Source organism: Kogia breviceps, chromosome 7, assembly GCF_026419965.1.
Source record: "Kogia breviceps isolate mKogBre1 chromosome 7, mKogBre1 haplotype 1, whole genome shotgun sequence".
Taxonomy (NCBI): Eukaryota; Metazoa; Chordata; class Mammalia; order Artiodactyla; family Physeteridae; genus Kogia; species Kogia breviceps.
In genome coordinates this window covers 67859459-67876146 of record NC_081316.1, presented here as the reverse complement: position 1 = coordinate 67876146, position 16688 = coordinate 67859459, and the positions used below count along the sequence as shown (strand labels likewise).

The 16688-nt window shown below is 35.6% G+C and overlaps 1 protein-coding gene across 7 annotated transcripts in view; it reads left to right on the top strand.

Annotated features, from left to right (window-relative positions):
* GRIA4 (glutamate ionotropic receptor AMPA type subunit 4) overlaps window positions 1-16688 on the top strand; it is a 526465-nt gene that overhangs the window by 161591 nt on the left and 348186 nt on the right. For all 7 annotated transcript variants that reach the window (XM_067038559.1, XM_067038560.1, XM_059068908.2 and 4 more), the window contains exon 4: window positions 15544-15783. In XM_067038559.1, the coding sequence (XP_066894660.1) occupies window positions 15544-15783 (240 nt within the window). The remainder of the gene's footprint in view (window positions 1-15543; window positions 15784-16688) is intronic.

Genomic DNA, 16688 nt, shown 5'->3' with positions numbered 1-16688 from the left:
AATATATATATATATATATATATAAAACCACTTGATATTCTGAGAAGTCATATTCCTTTGAAGATAAATTCAGCATTAGATCATTAATGAAGACAACATTTGATTGGTATCTAATCCAATTGTTACTGGAATCATGAATCTGAAATGTTTTATTAGGAACTCACTATTACTAGTATTGCTAATTAACTCCTAGAAGTTTTGTATAGCAACTTTAACCAGGAGTTCCTGGATCAGAAGCCATGTCTATCCTACAGTGACAAGAACCTCATCAACCCCATGGACCAAACAGCATTCTCTGGCTTCTCCTTTGTGAACCCCAAATTCAAGAGGCTCCTGGAAAACTGAAGTTTCCAGACATGCCCACCAGCTCACCCCAGCCAGGCAGCATGGGTCAGCCAGTACAAACTACCCACTCAGCCCAGGAAGAGCAAGCTGGGCCCCCCACTTCATTGGCACCTGCCTGCTCCCCACAATAAGCAACAGTGTGGTAATTGTGATTTCTGCTGCTGCCCACCCCCCTCAACCCCCAGAGAGCCCTCAGCTCTTGTCTGGTTGGGTTTTTATGGTACAGGATCTCTATAGTATGTATTTGCACAATGCAAAGATAAGAGTAACAATAATAAAATAGCAATAATAATGAATGAGGTAATTATGTGAATGTTCTTTGTAAAATGTAAAGATCTATCTAAAGGAATAAGTTTTTATCTTTATTTTTTTAATCTTCTGCCGACACATTCTAACCCATGTTGTAGCAGAAAATGCTGGGGAAATTATTCAAGGCAATAGATTTTCACAAATGCTAACAGCATCAGCCAATTTGCCAAAGCCATCAGAGTGGGAGAATGTGTTTAATTCTTGGGTATCCACCAGTGTAATAATGACCATCAGGCAGAACAGGTGAAGTAACATATAAGCACAAAACACCTATTATGTTTACACTGACTAATCCATGAGAAGGGAGGAACAACAGATTTGTAGTACCAAGCCAATATCCCCAGCGTAACAACACCCTTTATTTTACAGTCCTCACCTCACCTATATCTGGCTCACAAATTCTTCCCTAGTTCTGTCTGCAAAATGTAATTACTACTTCATTTGTTGTTCTAATTGCCATTTTTAACATTATTTGCATTGGTAAAATATCATCAATATAAGAAGGAAGCTTATAACCATGACTGCTAGTAATTATACCTGTGTAGTTCAATTTATCCTGAGACTCTTGTCCAACATGGCCTTGTTCCAACACATTCTTAAGTTACCTCACTGCTGTGATCATAGGGATGTAAATATCCTGTAGTCTCCTCTGTTTTAGCTTGCTTTCTTCTCCTCAGTGTTTACTTGATTATTCCTCTTCCCCTGAACTTGCTGACTCAACACATTCCATTTCTGGTAAATAAAACTAATACATTCCCCTTCTCCAATATTAATAGATGTAATTTTTATTAATATTACCCAACAATTATTGCTGTAATATGTTTATAAACAGTTATGAAATATGTCTACAACATGTAATGTCTAATCTTAATTGTATATACAAGCCTAGTAGATAAGAGAGAAACAAGTAACTTTATTACAGTGTAATAATAGAGAAGAAGTAATAAAGTTTCTGAGAGAATAATATATCAGATTATATAAAATGATACTCTTCCTTAAAATATTATTGTACTTTATTTATTCACTTGTTCAGACAACACAATATCCATTGGGGTATATAAGGTGAATAAGACTCCCAGGAATCTCATGGCTATTGCTAGGAATGAACAATATCAAAAATAACTATAACAAATACAGCTAAGGAAGGTCAGTGTTTTAAGAAATGCACAGAGTTTGAGGGCACAAAAGAGGAGGGGTCTCTAATTCAGCCTAAGGGAATCAGGGAAGGTTTACAAGAAAAGGAAATTTCTGCATAATTAGGATTGATAATTCATAGAAATGACAAAATATTTTAGAGGCTATGCCAAACATAAGTTTGGATGAAATTTCTACCTTAGACCACAACATCTGCATATACAGTAACACATGCAGCAAAGACTTTCAGTTACAGAATTATTACTGATTCTATAACATAAACATACGTTAAAAAAACAATTATAAGTATCAGATTTTCTAAATGTATGTTGAGTTTACAAGAAAATAAAAATATGTATATCCAAAGGACAGAACTGGGGAACTGAAAACAATAATTTAAAAGCAAGAGTGGACACGGTGGCTTTCCTTGAGGAGATTTGCACTAAATGTCTGAATGGGAACTTGATCTTAAAGACATAGGACCAACAAGTAGCATGAAGTTGGAGCTAAGACTACCATACAAACCAGGCTATAGCTTTAGTGAGAGAGTGTAATTTTAGTGTCTTGCCAGGAGCTCTGTATACAAACATAATTAAAATGATGATCTCTCATGAGAATTTTTACACATCGTCTGCTCTCATGTAAGTTTCCTGTACAAATTTATGCACTCTGCATTTTCCAAGAGACCATAAGCTGAGATTTACAGGTATGCATGCACACACACACCAGCACCGCCAGCACTACCACCACCACATATCCAAATACATTGGGATGCTTGGCAAATGCAAAATCACTTTTGAGAAATGTTTATCCAAAGCAGGTTTCTCTAAATTCTCACAGACAGACTTTGCTAAAGTGAGCTCACAATTCAAAGCTATGAAACTAACATGTTGACAATTCACCTGGAGTAAGAATTATAATCCACACAAAGGAGTGTTAAATTACCAAGGGTTTCAGGTAATAGAAATATTGGATAGAGGCTATGATATGTTTAAAATAATTAAACACATGTGGAACTACAATATTGAATAATAATAATATGTATGACAGGAGCACAATTTCTAGGTTAAAATGTTTAATTTGTCCTTGTGTTATTCAGATGGAATGTGGAGATATTTAGTATATTTAGAATTTTATGACCAAGATGGCAGTTTAGGAGACCCAGGCTTCTGTCTTCCCACAAAGAACAACAATTAGGCAGCTATCCACAAATGAAAATAGCCTGGAGCTCAGTAGTTCACTTACGAAGCTTCAGCAACACAATAGAGCAAAAATCTGAGAACAACCACACAGAAACGATAGGAAGAAAAGTTTCATTTTGCCTGCATCATCCCTTCCCCTAGACTGGAACTGTTTAGTGCCAAAAGGGAACTCCCAACCCAAGAGATTTCTCTTGGCCCAGAAAAGGAGAGGAGGGTGAGTGACCAGCTTCCCCAGTCTTTTAGGGAACTGCACAAAGTACCCACTGTGGTTTTACCCCATCCAGAGACCAGCAAAGCTGAGACATCTAAAGACATCTAGGAACAAGGAAGAAGGGAAGGGGCTACCAATAACAGCCATGTGCAGAAACAATCTTGGTTCCCAGTAGCCTGCTTCTCAGAGGATCCCAGTAGGCTTCACTACTAAGGATCTCAGAACCCTTAAATATATTGCAGACTAGCACAACTTTTATCACTGGACCCCAGCAGACTGGCCCACAAAGAACCCAGGCAGATTTCTTTGCTGACAATCAGAACAACCATCACAGATCCCCTGCCTACTTCATGGCTGAAATTTTGTCCTACAGATTTTCACATTCACAGATGTCAGTTGCCTGAATCCCTTCCTGTTCTCTTCCTTCCTGCTCCTGCCAGAACCCAAGATCAGTACTAGCAGCCAGTCCCAGCCTCTGCATCTATGTCCATGCAAGATGCCAGCCTAGACCCCTGCAGCCAACTCTCACTGCTGTGTGCACACCCATTATTAGCCCCTGTAGCCACATTAGTGCCCACCAACAAACAAGGTCCCCACACCTGTTGTGGGCCAGATCTGGCCCTGACCTTTTTCACTGGCCTGCCCTGCAGTTGGTTGCCTGCAGCTTGTCCCAGTAGTCAAGAACCTGCACGATGCCTGCCCTGATTCCCATCACCAGCCTCCACCACCATACATGCACTTGAAGCTAACCCATGCTGTTCCATGACTACATGCCAACAACAAGGGCTCCAGAGGCTTCTCATGTTCCTGCAATTGGCCCTGGCTCCTTCTCTTGGCCCGAACTCTCACCACTGTGTGTGTGTAAGCAGTCAGGCAAGTATATGCACACCACTGGTTCTAGCCACCACTACCACCTTCCCCAGTCCCTAGCTGCTGGACCTGGAGGTGCTCTTGAGAACCCCACAAACAGCCCTAGTAGCCAATGTGAAATGCCCATAGTTTTTGCCAAGGACCATGCAGTTTTCAATGTCACAGACCCCAGCTGCCTGAGCTGATGAGACACAATGCCCCCCCAACAACTGGAGTGCTCACACACATCCTTGCACTTCATACTCTGTAGTATTAGACTAGGCTGGAGTCACAAAATGTTCCAGCATTCCACAACTCACAGATAAAGAAGTCAGCCCATAAAGTCTGGAAGAGATGTTTTCTTAAAATGTGCAGACACCTACCCAAGGTTACAGGGATCACAAAGGATCAGAAAAACATGACATCACCGAAGGAACACAGTAAATATCCAGTAATTGACCCCAAGGAAGTGATGATCCATGAATTGCCTAACAAAGAATGCAAAATAATTGTTCTAAAGGTTCTCAGAGAGCCACAAGAGAACACATATAAGAAATTTAAAGAAATCAAGGAAACAATACAAAAAAATGAGAAGTTCAACAAAGAGATAGAAAATATTAAAAGAACCAAACAGGAATCTTGGAACTCAAAAATATAATGACAGGTCGAAGGATTCAATGGAAAGCTTCAACATCAGACTCAACCAAAGAAGAGAAAGAATCAATGAGTGTGAAGGCACACCATTTGAAAATATCTAGTTAGAGTAACAGTAAAAAAAAAATATAAAAATATAAAGAAAACCTACAGGACCTATGAGACATCATTAAGATAAACAATCTATGAATTATGGGAGTTCTAGAAGGAGAAGAGAAGAAGATAGGGACAGAAAGTTTGCTTAAAAAAATAATGGCTGAAAATTTCCCAGATCAGGGGCAAGATTTGTACGTTTGAGATCATGGAGCTCACAGGTCACCATATTCAAGTCAAAGAGTTCTTATCCAAGCACATTATAATAAAAGTAGCAAGAATTAAGAAGTTTGCCACTTATAAAAGATCCCCATAAGGCTATCAGTGAATTTCTCAGCAGAAGTATTATAGGCCAGGTGAGAGTGGGAAGATATATTCAATGTGCTGAAAGAAAAAAAAAAAAAATTAAACCAAGAATACTTTATCTGGCAAAGTTGTCCTTCAGAAATGAAGGGGAGGTAAAGGCTTTCCCAGACAAACAAAAGCTAAGGGAGTTAATCACCACTAGACCTGCTCCACAAGAAATACTGAAAGGAATTCTTCAAGCTAAAATGAAAGCATTCTAATTAATAACATGAAAATGTATGAAACTATAAGGCACACTGCTAAAAGTAACTATATAGGTAAATTCAGAAAACTCCAATGCTGTAATATGATGGTATGTTAATCACAATTCTAGTACAAAAGCTAAAGGAAAAAAGTATTAAAAATAACCATAATGGATATATTATATAAAAAGATGGAAATTGTGACATCAAAAACATAAAATAGGGAGTATTAATAGGGTAGAGCTTTGTATGCTATTGAAGTTAAGTTGGCATTAGCTTAAAATAGACTGTTATATCTATAAGATGTTTTATGTAAGCCTTATTATAACCATAAAGTAAAACCCACAGTTGTTACACAAATCATAAAGAGAAGGGAATCAAAATCACTATGGAAAATGATTAATTCACAAAGACAGCAAGAGATGAAGAAAGGAGCAAAGGAATTACAAAACAGCCAGGAAACAATTATTAAGATGGCATTAAGAAATGGATAAGTTCCTAGAAACATACAACTTGCCAAGACAGAATCATGAAGAAATATAAAATCTGAACAGATAGATAATAAGTAAAGAGATTTAATCAGTAATCAAAAACTTCCCAGCAAAGTCCAGAACCACGTGGCTTCATGAGTGAATATTTAAAGAAGGATTAATACCAATCCTTCTCAAACTCTTCCCAAAAATTGAAGAGAAAAGAACACTCTCAAATTCATTTTACAAGGTCAGCATTACCTGACACCAAGGCCAGATAAGGACACGAAAGAAAACAAAACTACAGGTCAATATCCCAGATAAATATAGATGCAAAAATTCTCAACAAAATACTAGCAAACTGAATGCAGCCACACATTAAAAGGTTTATACACCAGGATCAAATAGGATTTATTTCAGGTATGAAAGGATAGTTCAACATCTGCAAATCAATAAATATTATAAACCATATTAATAGAATGAAAGATAAAAATCATGATTATTTCAATAGATGCAGAAAAAAATATTTGACAAAAATCAACATCCTTTCATAATAAAAACTCTTAACAAAGTAAGCATAGAAAGAGTACCTTAACAAAATAAAAGTCATATATGATAAGCCCATAAATAACATCATACTCAATGGTGAAAAGTTAAAAGATAAGGAACAAAATAAAAGTGCTCACTTTCACCACTCCTATTGAACAAAGTATTGGAAGTCCTACTTAGAGCAATTGGCAAGAAGTAGTAACAGGCACCCAAATCAGAAAAGGAAAAGTAAAAATGTCTCTGTTTTCAGATGATATGCTTTCATATATAGAAAATCCTAAAGACTTGACCAAAAAACTATTAGAACTAATAAATGAATTCAGTAAAGTTTCAGGATATAAAATCACCATACCAAAAACAGTTGAGTTTCCATATACTAACAATGAACTATCTGAAAAATAAATTTTAAAAAATTTACAATAGCTTAAGAAACAATACAATACTTAATAATAAACTTAACCAAGAAAGTGAAAGATCTGTATACCAAAAACTGTAAGATATTGATGAAAGAAATAAATGGAAAGATATACCATGCTTAGGGATTGGAAGAATTAGAATTAGTATTGTTAAAATGTCCCTCCACCAAGGAAATCTACAGATTTAATACAATCTCTAGCAAAATACCCATGACACTTTTCACAGAACTAAAACAAATAATCCTAAAAATTTGTATGGAACCACAAAAGACCCTCCAAACCAAAACAATCTTGAGAAAGAAAACCAAAGCTGGAGAAACCACATGTCTTGATTTCAAACTACATTACAAAGTATTGTAATTAAAACAGTATGATACTGGCATAAAAACAGACACATACAACAATGGAACAGAATCAAGAGCCCAGAAATAAACCTATATACTTAGGGTCAACTAATATTTGTCAAAGGAGCCAGAAATACTCAATGAAGAAAAATAGTCTCAATAAATGGTTTTGGAAAAACTGAATACTCACATGCAAAAGAAAGAAATTGGACCCCAATCTTATGCCACTCACAAAAATTAATTCAAAATGGATAAAAGACTTAAACTGGTCATAGCATTGATTTTTTTGGATATGGCACAAAAAGCACAGGCAACAAATGCAAAAATAAACATCAAACTAAAAAGTTTCTGCACAACAAAAAAAAAACAATAAACAATATGAAAAGACAGCCTACATAATGGGAGAAAATATTTGCACATAATATATCTGATAAGGAGTTAATATTCAAAATATATAAGGAACTCATACAATTTAATAACAATAATAACTGTCTGATTTTAAAATGAGTAAAAGATCTGAATTGACATTTCTTCAAAGAAGACCAACAGATACATGAAAAGATGCTCAACATCAGAGAAATCAATCTGGGAAATGCAAATCAAAAGGACAATTAGATATCACTTCACACCTGTTAAAATGGCTATTATCAAAAAGACAAGTGATAAGTGTGCAAGGATGTGGGAAAAAAGGGAAACTTCATAAACTGTGGGGGGAGGGGTATATAAATTGTTATAGCCACTATGAAAAACGGTATAGAAGTTCCTTTAAAAATTTTAAAAATGGGACTACCATATGATTCAGCAATGCCACTTTGGGTATATATCCAAAGGAAGTGAAATCACCACCTCAAAGAGATATCTGTATACCCATGTACATTTCAGCATCATTATACATCATTATTATATATTAATATACAGTAGCCAGTGCATGGAAACAAGCTAAGTGTTCACTGATGGATGAATAAAGAAAAGATATAAATAAAATATATATTTTATATAAAATTTTATGAATTTATATGAAGTACAATATTTTTCAGCACCAAACTGAAAGTCAGTATCTTAGATTTGAGTTCTAAATCTCTTCAAAATTTTTTTCAGTAAAGTAAAATAAAAATTAATTGAACCAGATGATCTACTACATAAAGATTGAGAGTGGGTCCTTAACTTGCATGAAAATCAAATGAACAGGAAAATATGAAATAAGAAAAGCATTGAGTAACTCCAGGTTATATGCCAAATATATAGCACTTACATAAATATCTCCAAACTTTGGTGGAACATTCATGAGGTTAAGGTCCAATCCAGCAACTTGATTTATTCGGTCCCTTAAATCATAGAACTGAATTGAGCTTAAGCCTAAAATATCCATATGTTAAATTATGATGTTTCTCATAAGTTGCAGGAAAAGTATAGCCAGTCACAATGTCAGAACAAGTTTTCAGGTTGGTCAATCTACTCAGGTAATCAAATTCTAGTTTCTGATGAACATAGAATTAGAATTGGATGTTCTTTATTGATAGTATTTCTTTATTAAATATTCATGAAAATAACTGGCATTTGTTATAAGAATCTGAATACTTGGTTGTGGATCAACTGTGGTATTTTACCCTCTAATCATTTTACTCTCTTATTAAATAATAAAAATACTTAACTTTATACATGCATATAGAAAATCTGTGTTCATAAAATCTGGCACTTACTAATTGCCTCATATATCCTCATAGGATGGCAGTTTTAGATACATTATCACATATAATCCTTGGCATATTATATATTCATAGCTGAGACAAATAATTTTAAGGAATTTAGCCAAGGTTACCTGGCTAATAAGCAAAATCACCACGATTTGAACTTACTTGCAAAGTTTGCTGTCTTTCCCCTATATCTTTTTTTTTTTAACATCTTTATTGAAGTATAATTGCTTTACAATGGTGTGTTAGTTTCTGCTGTATAACAAAGTGACTCAGCTATACATATACATATATCCCCATATCTCTTCCCTCTTACGTCTCCCTCCCACCCTCCCTATCCCATCCCTCTAGGTGGTCACAAAGCACTGAGCTGATCTCCCTGTGTTATGCAGCTGTTTCCCACTAGCTATCTATTTTAGTTGTGGGAGTGCATATATGTCTATGCCACTCTCTCACTTCGTCCCAGCTTGCCCTTCCCCCTCCCCATGTGCTCAAGTCCTTCTCTATGTCTACATCTTTATTCCTGTCCTACCCCTAGGTTCTTCAGAAACTTTGTTTTTTTTGTTAGATTCTATACATATGTGTTAGCATACGGTATTTGTTTTTCTCTTTCTGACTTAACTTCACTCTATATGACACTCTCTAGGTCCTTCCACCTCACTACAAATAACTCATTTTCATTTCTTTTTATGGTTGAGTAATATTCCATTGTATATATGTGTCACATCTTCTTTATCCACTCATCAGTCGATGGACACTTAGGTTGCTTCCCTCTCCTGGACATCGTAAATAGTGCCTCAATGAACATTGTGGTACATGACTCTTTTTGAATTATAGTTTTCTCAGGTTACATGCCTGGTAGTGGAATTGCTGAGTCATATTGTAGTTCTATTTTTAGTATCCTAAGGAACCGCCATACTGTTCTCCATAGTGGCTGTATCAATTTACATTCCCAACAACAGTGCAGGAGTGTTCCCTTTTCTCCACACCCTCTCTAACATTTAGTGTTTGTAGATATTTTGATGATGGCCTTTCTGACTGGCGTAAGGTGATACCTCATTGTAGTTTTGATTTGCATTTCTCTAATGATTAGTGATGTTGAGCATCCTTTCATGTGTTTGTTGGCAATCTGTATATCTTCTTTGCAGAAATGTTTATTTAAGTCTTCTGCCCATTTTTGTATTGGGTTGTTTGTTTTTTTGATATTGAGCTACATGAGCTGCTTGTAAATTTTGGAGATTAATCCTTTGTCAGTTGCTTCGTTTGCAAATATTTTCTCCCATTCTGAAGGTTGTCTTTTCATCTTGCTTATGTTTTCCTTCACTGTGCAAAAGCTTTTAAGTTTCATTAGGTCCCATTTGTTTATTTTTGGTTTTATTTCCATTTGTGTAGGAGGTGTGTCAAAAAGGATCTTGCTGTGATTTATGTCATAGAATGTTCTGCCTATGTTTTCCTCTAAGAATTTTATAGTGTACAGTCCTACGTTTAGGTCTTTAATCTATTTGGAGTTTACTTTTGTGTATGGTGATAGGGAGTGTTCTAATTTCATTCCTTTACATGTAGCTGTCCTGTTTTCCTGTCACCAGTTATTTAAGAGATTGTCTTTTCTCCATTGTATATCCTTGCCTCCTTTGTCAAAGATTAGTTTACCACAGGTGCGTGGGTTTTTCTCTGGCCTTTCTGTCCTGTCCCATTGATCTATATTTCTGTTTTTGTGCCAGTACCATACTGTCTTGATTACTGTAGCTTTGTAGTATAGTCTGAAGTCAGGGAGCCTGATGCCTCCAGCTCTGTTTTTCTTTCTCAAGATTGTTTTGACTATTTGGGGTCTTTTGTGTTTCCATACAAATTGTGAAATTTTTTGTTCTACTTCTGTTAAAAATGCCAGTGGTACTTCTATAGGGATTGCATTGAATCAGTAGATTGTTTTGGGTAGTATAGTCATTTTCACAATGTTGCTTCTTCCAATCTAAGAACATGGTATATCTCTCCATCTGTTTGTATCATCTTTAATTTCTGTCACCAGTGTCTTATAATTTTCAACATACAGGTCTTTTGTCTCCTTAGGTAGGTTTATTCTTAGGTATTTTATTCTTTTTTTTGCAGTGGTAAATGGGAGTGTCTCCTTAATTTCTATTTCACATTTTTCATCATTATTATGCAGGAATGCCAGACCTTTCTGTGCATTAGTTTTGTATCCTGCTACATTAGCAAAATCATTGATTAGCTCTAGTAGTTTTCTGGTAGCATCTTAGGATTCTCTATGTATAGTATCATGTCATCTGCAAACAGTGACAGTTTTACTTCTTCCCTTTATTTTTGGATTCCTTTTGTTTCTTTTTCTTCTCTGATTGCTGTGGCTAAAGCTTCCAAAACTATGTTGAATAATAGTGGTGAGAGTGGGCAACCTTGTATTGTTCCTGATGTTAGTGGAAATGGCTTCAGTTTTTCACCTTTGAGGATGATATTGGCTGTGTGTTTGTCATAGATGCCCTTTATTATGTTGAGTTGTTTCCTCTATGCCTACTTTCTGGAGAGTTTCTATCATAAATGGATGTTGAATTTTGTCAAATGCTTTTTCTGCATCTACTGAGGTTATCATATGGTTTTTATCCTTCAATATGTTAATATGGTATATCACATTGATTGATTTGGTATACTGAAGAATCCTTGCATTCCTGGGATAAATCCCACTTCATCATGGTGTATGATGCTTTTAATGTGCTGTTGGATTCTGTTTGCTACTATTTTGTTGAGGATTTTTGCATCTATATTCATCAGTGGTATTGGCCTATAGTTCTCTCTTTTTGTGGTACCTTTGTCTGGGTTTGGTATCAGGATGGTGGTGGCCTCCTAGAATGAGTTTGGATGTGTTCCTCCCTCTGCTATATTTTGGAACAGTTTGAGAAGCATAGGTGTTAGCTCTTCTCTAAATGTTTGATAGAATTCACCTCTGAAGCCATCTGTTCCTTGGCTTTTGTTTGTTGAAAGATTTTTAATCTCAGTTCAATTTCAGTTCTTATGATTGGTGTGTTCATATTTTCTATTTCTTCCTGGTTCAGTCTCGGAAGGTTGTGCTTTTCTAATAATTTGTCCACTTCTTCCAGTTGTCCATTTTTTGCCTATCGTTGCTTGTAGTAATCTCTCATGATACTTTGTATTCCTGCAGTGTCAGTTGCTACTTCTTTTTCATTTCTAATTCCATTGATTTGAGTCTTCTCCCTTTTTTCTTGATGAGTCTGGCTAATGGTTTATCAATTTTGTTTATCTTCTCAAAGAACCAGCTTTTAGTTTTATTGATCTTTGCTATCCTTTCCTTCATTTCTTTTTCATTTATTTCTGATCAGTTCTTTATGATTTATTTCCTTCTGTTAACTTTGGGGTTTTTTTGTTCTTCATTCTTTAATTGTTTTAGATGTAAAGTTAGGTTGTTTATTCAAGATGTTTTTGTTTCTTGAGGTAGGATTGTATTTCTCTAAACTTCTCTCTTAGAACTGCGTTTGCTGCATCTCATAGGTTTGGGGTCATCATGTTTTCATTGTCATTTGTTTCCAGTAATTTTTTTATTTCTGCTTTGATTTCTTCAGTGATGTCTTGGCTATTTAGTAGTGTATTATTTAACCTCCATGTGCTTGTATTTCTTACAGATATTTTCCTGTAATTAATATCTAGCCTCATAGTGTTGTGGTCTGAAAAGATATTTGATATGATTTCAATTTTCTTAAATTTACCAAGGCTTGATTTCTGACCCAAGATATGATCTACCCTGGAGAATGTTCCATGAGCACTTGAGAAGAAAGTGTACTCTGTTGGTTTTAGATGGAATGTCCTATAAATATCAATTAATTCCATCTTGTTTAATGTATCATTTAAAGCTTGTGTTTCTTTATTTACTTTCATTTTGGATTATCTGTCCATTGGTGAAAGTGGGGTGTTAATGTCCCCTACTATGACTCTGTTACTGTCAATGTCCCCTTTTATGGCCATTAGCATTTGCCTTATATATTGAGGTGCTCCTATGTTGAGTGCATTAATATTTATAATTGTTATATCTTCTTCTTGGATTCATCCCCTGATCATTATGTAGTGTCCTTCTTTGTCTCTTATAACATTCTTTATTTACAGTTTATTTTGTCTGATATGAGAATTTCTACTCCAGCTTTCTTTTGATTTCCATTTGCATGAAATATCTTTTTCCATCCCTTCACTTTCTGTCTCCATGTTTCCCTAGGTATGAAATGGGTCTCTCATAGACAGCATATATACACGTCTTGGTTTTGTATCCATTCAGCCAGTCTATGTCTTTTGGTTGGAGCATTTAATCTATTTACATTTAAGGTAATTATCAATATGTATGTTCCTATGACCATTTTCTTAATTGTTTTGGGTTTGTTATTGCAGGTTCCCTCCTTCTCTTCTGTTTCCTGCCTAGAGAAGTTACTTTGCCGTTTGTTGTAAAGCTGATTTTGTGGTGCTGAATTCTCTTAGCTTTTGCTTTTCTGTAAAGTTTTTAATTTCTCCATCAAACCTGAATGAGATCCCTGCTGGCTATAGTAATCTTAATTGTAGGTTTTTCCCTTTCATCACTTTAAATATGTCCTCCCTTCTGGCTTGCAGAGTTTCTTCTCAGAATTCAGCTGTTAACCTTATAGGGATTCCCTTGTATGTTATTTGTTGCTTTTCCCTTGCTGCTTTTAATATTTTTTCTTTGAATTTAATTTTTGATAGTTTAATATGTGTCTTGCCATGTTTCTCAATGGATTTATCCTGTATGGTACTCTCTGTGCTTCCTGGACTTGATTGACTATTTCCTTTCCCATATTAGGGAAGTTCTCAACTATAATCTTTTCAAATATTTTCTCAGTCATTTTCTTTTTCTTTTCTTTTTTGGGACCCCTATAATTCGAATGTTGGTGTGTTTGATGTTGTCTCACAGGTCTCTGAGACTGTTCTCAAGTCTTTTCCTTCTTTTTTCTGCTCTGTCATGGTTACTTCCACTATTTTATCTTACAGGTCACTTATCCATTCTTCTGCCTCAGTTATTCTGCTATTAATTCCTTCTAGAGAAATCTTTGTTTCATTTACTGTGTTGTTCATCATTTTTTGTTTGCTCTTTAGTTCTTCTAGGTCTTTGTTAAACATTTCTTGTATTTTCTTCCTTCTATATCCAAGATTTTGGATCATTTTACTATTATTATTCTGAATTCTTTTTCAGGTAGACTGCCTATTTCCTCCTCATTTGTTTGGTCTGGTGGGTTTTTACCTTGCTCCTTCATCTGCTGCTTATTTCTCTGTCTTCTCATTTTGCTTAACTTACTGCATTTGGGGTCTCCTTTTCGCAGGCTGCAGGTTCATAGTTCTCATTGTTTTTCGTGTCTTCCCCCAGTGGCTAAAATTGGTTCAGTGGGTTGTGTAGGCTCCTGGTTGAGGGGACTAGTGCCTGTGTTCTAGTGGATGAGTCTGGATCTTGTATTCTGGTCGGCAGGACCATGTCCGGTGCTGTGCTTTGGGGTGTCTGTGAATTTATTATGATTTTAGGCAGCCTCTCTGCTAATGGGTGGGGTTGTGTTCCTGTCTTGCTAGTTGTTTGGCATGGGTTCTCCAGCAGTGTAGGTTGCTGGTCGTTGAGTGGAGTTGGGCCTTAGTGTTGATATGGAGACCTCTGGATGTGTTTCCACTATTTGATGTTACATGGGGCCTGGAGGTCTCTGGTGAACCAATGTTTTGAACTTGGCTTTCCCACATAAGGGGCTCAGGCCTGACACCCAGCTGGAGCACCAAGACTCTGTCGGCCACATGGCTGCTAGTGCTCGAGGGTCTCCTGCAGATGGGGGGTGACTGTGGCTCACTGTGGGGACAAGGACACTCGCAGCAGAAGTTCTGGGAAGTACTACTTGGCGTGAGTCCTCCCAGCATCTGCCATTAGCCCCACCAAAGTGCTGGGTAAGCTCCCCTTATATATTAATGTCAATTCTATCTTAGTCTCTTTTTTATGAATGTAAACTCTGGTCCTTTAATTGGGCTTTAGTTTTTCCTAGAATATGTGTATATCTCTCACAGCACATCATCTAAAGAAAACCAGTAGCAATTTATTTTCTGTTGTCACCCTCTTCTGTTTTAATTAAATTTCTTAGACTCTATCTCCAGTTTCAAGAGGCACAATAAAAAAGAACAAAAGAAATACTTCCAGATTTTATTAATTTATCTTATTTAATTATGCTTCATAATTCCCTAAAACCCAGATATAGAATATAGATATAAATGTTATCAGGACAGTTAATTTTTTTCAGGAGCCTATTTCTGCTTTAACAAAGAAAAATCGAATTTCTTTGTTTCACAAGGAACTACTCCTATGATAAATACCTCTAGATTATCCAACACCCTAGGCTTCTTATTGTCACACTTAAACGTCTCTAGCATAAGATTTGTCACATTATCATGGAATGTTATATATTACTTAATTTTAGTCAAATTTTTCTTAATTCAAATTGGCTTCTTGAGAAAACCTCTTTTTATCTCATTTACTGCAGGGCTTTGAGTACAAGCTTAACATTTCACTAATTGATTCTACAAATAATTGCACAGTTCACTTTTACTCTTTCCTTATATTATATTCCTGATATATCAATGACTGAGAAATTTTGTTTGTTTCATAAACTGTAGATGTGGAGTCAACAATTTTAGAGTGTGCTAATAGTTTACTTTTTTTTTTTTTTCTTTTGTTTCAGTCTGTTCCCAGTATTCTAGAGGAGTATTTGCCATTTTTGGACTCTATGATAAGAGGTCAGTACATACCTTGACCTCATTCTGCAGCGCCTTACACATCTCCCTCATCACACCAAGTTTCCCTACTGAGGGGGAGAGCCAGTTTGTGCTGCAGCTAAGGCCTTCCTTACGAGGAGCACTCTTGAGTCTGCTGGATCACTATGAATGGAACTGTTTTGTCTTCCTGTATGATACAGACAGGGGTAAGTCGCAATTCCACATCTACATAAGTAAAACTCTAATTTTCTATCTGAAATGACTTTGTATCACTTGTGTGAGCAAAATATTTTGATCCCTAATGTGGCTAAAAATCAGAAAATGGTCAATGTGTATTCTCAGTATTTTTATCTTGACTCTGGGGAAAAATTTTTAATTAAATGACCTTTAAATTCACAAGGTTACTTGAGCAAACCATGCTCTTTAGTTGAAATTTAAATAGATAAGTTTTTAAAATTTCCATGATGATATTTCAGGTGCAGTCATAAAATATGTATGTCCTTTACCTCAAATGCAAATTATTTCATTATTTGGAAGATTTTAAAATAGTATCAGGTTGAGGCATAGCATTGAGTTTGAAATATAGAATGTTAAATGAGTAATTGAAGGGTCATGATAATGAGAATAAAGATTTGGTAGTAAGGCTTCTGCTTGCTGGCAACCTTTCACTGTATATTTACCTCTCAGTCTGTAAAGATTAATAACTGGTATGATCCATGTGTTGGAGAAACCAGGTGGATAACTAACACTAAATTAGTGGCAATCCATACAATTCTGTACAATGTTGATATACTTTGACTTTTGGTTGGAGACATAATTTAAGGAATTCCAATTTTTGTTCAGTTCTGCTTTTTATTTAGTGACCAGAATCATAGCAACATATTATGTTTCAAAATAAACATCAGGGAATCACCTGTGGGGTTTTGTTTTCAGTTCTTTTTCCTTAAAGTGTAAGATTCAGGAGCAGACAAGAAGTTATAGTAAAAGTTCAAACAGGCAACATTTCAAGAACATGTCTTTTATAAAAGTCTACTTGTGAAATGAGTAAAACAATAAAAATTAAAACAATAAACAAAATAAATCATTTGAAGATATAATTATCTTCAAAATC